Source organism: Coregonus clupeaformis, chromosome 15, assembly GCF_020615455.1.
Source record: "Coregonus clupeaformis isolate EN_2021a chromosome 15, ASM2061545v1, whole genome shotgun sequence".
In the NCBI taxonomy this organism is placed as follows: domain Eukaryota; kingdom Metazoa; phylum Chordata; class Actinopteri; order Salmoniformes; family Salmonidae; genus Coregonus; species Coregonus clupeaformis.
Window position 1 is genome coordinate 26555973 of NC_059206.1, and position 7112 is coordinate 26563084.

Sequence of the window (7112 nt, forward strand, 5' to 3'; positions counted from 1 at the left end):
GAGGGTGAATGGGCAAGACAAAATATTTAAGTGCCTTTGAACGTGTTATGGTAGTAGGTGCCAGGCGCACCGGTTTGTGTCAAGAACTGCAACGCTGTTAAGTTTTTCATTCTCAACAGTTTCCCATGTGTATCAAACATGGTCCACCACCTAAAAAGACATCCAGCCAACTTGGGAAGCATTGGAGTCAACATGGGCCAGCATCATTGTGGAACGCTTTCGACACCTTGCAGAGTCCATGCCCCGACGAATGGGGGGCTGTAGGTTGATTCTGCTGCTACGATTGGATATCATGCAGCATGCTCTAACCTAACGTAGCAGATGCAAAAAGTCCCCACATCCGTTTTTCAGGGGAAATGGAAGTTAGTTTGAAAATACTGTATCCCTGAAAACTGGAAACATCCACTTTCTTCTGACACTGCGGAGAGTGAGCATGCTCTGCATGTTGGCATAATTGAAATTCAAACCCAACCTCAAATATCCAAGGATTTGGCAACGTCATCAATTTCCTAAATCTAGCAAATCCCAATTTTGGGAGATACTGACTTTATGACCAATGTTATCCTATTTAAACTTTTTAGTCATTTTGGGACTAGAGTTGATGTTTATGACTATAGGCCGTTTTCAACCAGATAAGTTGTTTTTTTGGTTCAGCTACTCTTTTATAGAGAGACCCAATGTCCTCTTCCTCCGTCTGACATTTTAGTTCATCATTTTGGACTCTGGAGTTTTCTGTCGCTCAAGTGCTGGTGGACCCAGTAACTGGGGTTGACATCCAGGCTTATGAGTTTTTGCACCCAGGGGTCTCTCTTTGCCCCCTCCACAAACTCCTCCAGAGTTATCTGACCTGGAACCAAAGATAAAAAGGAGATCCTTGTTATTCTCCATGATGTGTCCCCACTCTGTCATTATACTGTATCATCAACAATTAGTTCCAGTGGATAGCTCACTACCAATTATTTTCAGATCTCACAAGTCACAATTCATCCCACTTCCTGCACCATCGGTTGAGTAGATCCAGCCATACATGGGTCACATTTTTAATAGTGTCTCGCTATGTCATTATTTCTGACCATGTGATGTGTTTTGAGTGGGCCCCATGAAAACATGCTACAGTAACAGCTAAAGGCAGTCAAAATTCACAAATAAGTTCTCCGGTGCTCACCGTCGCCATTATCGTCAACTTTCTGGAAAATACGGTCACACACCTCTTCAGGTGTAAGGTGGGTTTGACCTGCCTCATCAGTCACAGAACCTTGCTTTATCTTGTAGATGATCTACAGACATCACAAACAGAGGAATGTTACATAAATCAACTTTACAGTTACGTTTTGCAGAATATCTTAACACTCCATACATTGGTCCCTCAAAGGTAAGTCAATGATTATCTCTGAGATATGCAGTTGGGGTTTGAGAGAATTCCTACCCTTCTTCCACAAGTGTGCATTTAAAAGCATTAGGTTGGTACAAGGACGGCTGGGGGAAGTTCCTACCATTTTCATTACACCAATTCAATGCTTTTAAATCCATAAGGGGGCGTATACGAGTGCACACTTCGGGAGAAGGGTAGAGCATCGGACCGAAGCCTTCAAGTCCAAGAGCAGGGTTTCTCAACTTCGATCCTGAACAGCCACTGTGCGCGCAGCTTTTGAATTACCGAATAAATTGTTCCGATTAAGAAGCCTGAATTAAATGGCCCAAATGTTCAATTCATTTGAATTATTCTAACTAGAGTACTTCCAATACTGCCCTACAAAACACTGTAACTACGCCAACAGTGAATCCAAGACAAATGGCTTTAAAATATTTTTGTTAGCCAGCCAAATATGTTGTAGGTAGATAAGTGATAATGCAATGAAGTATCATCTTATTATGAAGTCATTGTTATGCAAATCAACCATTACCACTGATTTGGCCTATGGCCCCTAAAATGCAGATACTGCACTCTGCCTTTGTTTGACCTTAAACAACTATATGGGTAATGCAAAGGCAAAGTGCAGTATCTACAATATAAATGTGTTTATTAAACTTTGTTGTTGTTTTTCTGTTTGATAAATAGCTGATTCTCAGAGGCTTTGAGTTTAGTGGTTACCTGATCCAAGCAGATACAGTATATACGGCTTAGTGTCTAATTAGTGTGCCGTAGAACAGGTCCCTACCAGGACCCATGTTGAGAAACACTGGCTTAGAATGTTACTATAGGTCGCACTTCGGCCCCAACCCTTACCCTTATAATTATTCTCAGCTCGCGCCTATCCAGTCGCCCATTGTCATCGTTGTCAAACACCTTGAAAGACCACTTGAGTTTATCCTCGAGCCGTCCTCGAAGCACAAGGTTTAGCGCAGCAACATATTCGATGAAATCCATGGTGTTGTCCTGTAATAGAGACAGTCAAATGATCATGATCAACTATAGCCTCAATAAAAATCCTTATGTGGTCTCGAAGTAAGAAATGTATACTAGTTTTTCTTTATTTGTACTATTTTCTACATTGTAGAATAATAGTGAAGACATCAAAACTAGTATACATTTCATGTAGTTACCCAAAAAGTGTTAAACAAATCAAAATATATTTTATATTTGAGATTCTTTGAATAGGCACCCTTTGCCTTGATGACAGCTTTGCACACTCTTGGCATTCTCTCAACCAGCTTCACCTGGAATGCTTTTCCAACAGTTTTGAAGGAGTTCCCACATATGCTGAGCACTTGTTGGCTGCTTTTCCTTCACTCTTCCATCTGACTCAACCCAAACCATCTCAATTGGGTTGAGGTCGGGGGATTGTGGAGGCCAGATCATCTGATGCAGCACTCCATCACTTACACAGCCTGGAGGTGTGTTGGGTCATTGTCCTGTTGAAAAACAAATGATTGTCCCACTAAGCACTAAGTCCAAACCAGATGGGATGGCGTATCACTGCAGAATGCTGTGGTAGCCATGCTGGTTAAGTAGTGTGCCTTGAATTCTAAATAAATCACAGACACAGACCATAACACCTCCTCCTCCATGCTTCACGTGGGAATTACACATGCGGAGATCATCCGTTCACCCACACCGCGTCTCACAAAGACACGGCAGTTGGAACCAAAATCTCACATTTGGACTCCAGACCAAAAGGACACATTTCCACCGGTCTAATGTCCATTGCTCGTGTTTCTTGGCCCAAGCAGGTCTCTTCTTATTATTGGTGTCCTTTAATAGTGGTTTCTTTGCAGCAATTCGACCTTGAAGGCCTGATTCACACAGTCCCCTCTGAACAGTTGATGTTGAGATGTGTCTGTGACTTGAACTCTGTGAAGCATTTATTTGGGCTGCAATTTCTGAGGCTGGTAACTCTAATGAACTTATCCTCTGCAGCAGAGGTAAATCTGGGTCTTCCATTCCTGTGGCGGTCCTCATGAGAGCCCGTTTCATCATAGCGCTTGATCGTTTTTGTGACTGCACTTGAAGAAACCTTCAAAGTTCTTGAAATGTTCCGTATTGACTGACCTTCATGTCTTAAAATAATGATGGACTGTCGTTTCTCTTTGCTTATTTGAGCTGTTCTTGCCATAATACGGACTTGGTCTTTTACCAAATAGGGCTGTCTTCTGTATACCCCCCTACCTTGTCACAACACAACTGATTGGCTCAAATGCATTAAGAAGAAAATAAACTTTTAAGAAGGCACACCTATTAATTGAAATGCATTCCATTATATATATATAAATATATATATACAGTGGGGAAAAAAAGTATTTAGTCAGCCACCAATTGTGCAAGTTCTCCCACTTAAAAAGATGAGAGAGGCCTGTAATTTTCATCATAGGTACACGTCAACTATGACAGACAAATTGAGGAAAAAAAATCCAGAAAATCCCATTGTAGGATTTTTAATGAATTTATTTGCAAATTATGGTGGAAAATAAGTATTTGGTCACCTACAAACAAGCAAGATTTCTGGCTCTCACAGACCTGTAACTTCTTCTTTAAGAGGCTCCTCTGTCCTCCACTCATTACCTGTATTAATGGCACCTGTTTGAACTTGTTATCAGTATAAAATACACCTGTCCACAACCTCAAACAGTCACACTCCAAACTTCACAATGGCCAAGACCAAAGAGCTGTCAAAGGACACCAAAAACAAAATTGTAGACCTGCACCAGGCTGGGAAGACTGAATCTGCAATAGGTAAGCAGCTTGGTTTGAAGAAATCAACTGTGGGAGCAATTATTAGGAAATGGAAGACATACAAGACCACTGATAATCTCCCTCGATCTGGGGCTCCACGCAAGATCTCACCCCATGGGGTCAAAATGATCACAAGAACGGTGAGCAAAAATCCCAGAACCACACGGGGGGACCTAGTGAATGACCTGCAGAGAGCTGGGACCAAAGTAACAAAGCCAACCATCAGTAACACACTACGCCGCCAGGGACTCAAATCCTGCAGTGCAAGACGTGTCCCCCTGCTTAAGCCAGTACATGTCCAGGCCCGTCTGAAGTGCATTTGGATGATCCAGAAGAGGATTGGGAGAATGTCATATGGTCAGATGAAACCAAAATATAACTTTTTGGTAAAAACTCAACTCGTCATGTTTGGAGGACAAAGAATGCTGAGTTGCATCCAAAGAACACCATACCTACTGTGAAGCATGGGGTTGGAAACATCATGCTTTGGGGCTGTTTTTCTGCAAAGGGACCAGGACGACTGATCCGTGTAAAGGAAAGAATGAATGGGGCCATGTATCGTGAGATTTTGAGTGAAACCCTCCTTCCATCAGCAAGGGCATTGAAGATGAAACGTGGCTGGGTCTTTCAGCATGACAATGATCCCAAACACACCGCCCGGGCAACGAAGGAGTGGCTTCGTAAGAAGCATTTCACGGTCCTGGAGTGGCCTAGCCAGTCTCCAGATCTCAACCCCATAGAAAATCTTTGGAGGGAGTTGAAAGTCTGTGTTGCCCAGCGACAGCCCCAAAACATCACTGCTCTAGAGGAGATCTGCATGGAGGAATGGGCCAAAATACCAGCAACAGTGTGTGAAAACCTTGTGAAGACTTACAGAAAACGTTTGACCTGTGTCATTGCCAACAAAGGGTATATAACAAAGTATTGAGAAACTTTTGTTATTGACCAAATACTTATTTTCCACCATCATGTGCCAATAAATTCATTAAAAATCCTACAATGTGATTTTCTGGATTTTTTTTTCTCATTTTGTCTGTCATAGTTGACGTGTACCTATGATGAAAATTACAGGCCTCTCTCATCTTTTTAAGTGGGAGAACTTGCACAATTGGTGGCTGACTAAATACTTTTTTTCCCCACTGTATATATATATATATATATATATATATATATTTTATATATATATATATATATATATATATATATATATTTTATATAATATATAATGGAATATATTATATATAATGGATATAATAATATAATATTATTATAATAACATAATATATATTATATATTATATATATATATATGCAGAGAAGAAAAAAAAACATGGGGGATTGGAAGTGATGCAAACAATTACATTGATGGAAGTTACAATCTGCAATATTAAAACTGATCTACCCCCTAAAAAAAAATAAAAAAACGTATATGAATATTTTCTCTGAACAGGGGGAAAAAACATTTTTGGGGAACATAATACATAGGATGAAGAAACAACACGCAGAGCTGCAGCTCCATACTACGTGGTCCTCTGTAGCTCAACTGGTAGAGCACGGCGCTTGTAACGCCAAGGTAGTGGGTTCGATCCCCGGGACCACCCATACACAAAAATGTATGCACGCATGACTGTAAGTCGCTTTGGATAAAAGCGTCTGCTAAATGGCATATTTTTTGTTTTTGTTTTTTACTGGTCAGACATAGAGAACTGATACTATATACTAGTTGTTGGGGTGGTATTGGCGTGGGGGGTCCATGGGTGGCTTTTGACAATTTCTTTGGATTTCTCATGTCTAAGTCATTGTTAGAAAAAATATGGTCCAATTTGGATGTTAGGTACTATATTTATTGAATATTATATGAAAACTAAAAATGTAAATTAAAAATGTGGGTGCAATCAATTAGATTAATTTCTCAGAGATCAAATTATATTTCAACAAAATAATGTTGCAGGAATGCTAATCTTATCTGTTTCTAACAACAGAAACGATTTCAGAACAATCTGAGATGTTGGGTTCTTTTTGAGGCGGAACGACCCATTTGACTTTACACACTGGCCCACTTTATGGAAAGAGGGGTGTTATGGCCATCTACCTTCACGCTGTTTAAGCATATGGACAAATGATGCATGATACTGTACAGACAAATAGCTTAGCCTACATGTGGAAAGAGGACACATTCTGGGAAACACATTTTCTAGAAAACAATATTAATAATAGTATGGTACTAAATTGTATAAATCTATATTTATGAATTAAATAGGATGTTGAAAACACTTGAGGGGAGGGGGCAGGGAGTCCATAATAACTTTAGGCCTACACCACGAAAAAATGTTTTGTTACAGTATGCAAATCAATATTTTACAGTAAATGCAAATGTAATTAACCCAGGTCTGCTTGTTTGTATCCCAAATCTTACCTCATTCATATCAAACGCACTGAATATGCCCTCCATGTATTGCGATTCCGGCGATTCATCATTTTGAACCCCAAACATCCTTTTGAACTCGTGCAAGTGCATCGAACCGCTCGGGCACTCATCGACGAACGTCTTGTAGAGTTCTTGAATTGTGGATACATCCAACTCTTCTTCGCTGGTTGACTGAGCTTGCTGATTTTGACCCATTGTTAAGCCGAGTGAACTCGGTCAAAGTGTGAAAAAGACAACGCGGAAATTAAAGTCCAGCTGTAGGCTAGTCTCCGATATGGCTGTGCACAATATCATGGGGACACGGTTACATCCGTGGTTCATAGAGTTCGTAAACCTTTAATAATTCGACCTTGTCTCTTCTCTCTGCATCGTTGCCTTTGATGGTTGTGCGTGCAAATAGGTCTGACAACATAGGCTCCATCATGTGGGATATGCATACGTTTACCCCGGGCGAATTTATTTTTAGCAAGACTTGTCCTATATCGGCATTTAGTAATCTGCAGCCCTGATCCAA

The 7112-nt window shown here is 40.5% G+C and overlaps 1 protein-coding gene across 1 annotated transcript; it reads right to left on the reverse strand.

The window, feature by feature from the left end:
* Window positions 1–270: 270 nt before the first annotated feature.
* On the reverse strand, window positions 271–6907 carry LOC121558382 (guanylyl cyclase-activating protein 2-like). The gene is made up of 4 exons (XM_041871779.2): window positions 6587–6907; window positions 2228–2377; window positions 1166–1277; window positions 271–847 (listed from the first exon to the last, which is right to left on the reverse strand). The coding sequence occupies exons 1-4, from the start codon at window positions 6791–6793 to the stop codon at window positions 711–713; spliced, it is 606 nt and encodes a 201-aa protein (XP_041727713.2). The 5' UTR covers window positions 6794–6907; the 3' UTR covers window positions 271–710.
* Between the last annotated feature and the right edge of the window lie 205 nt (window positions 6908–7112).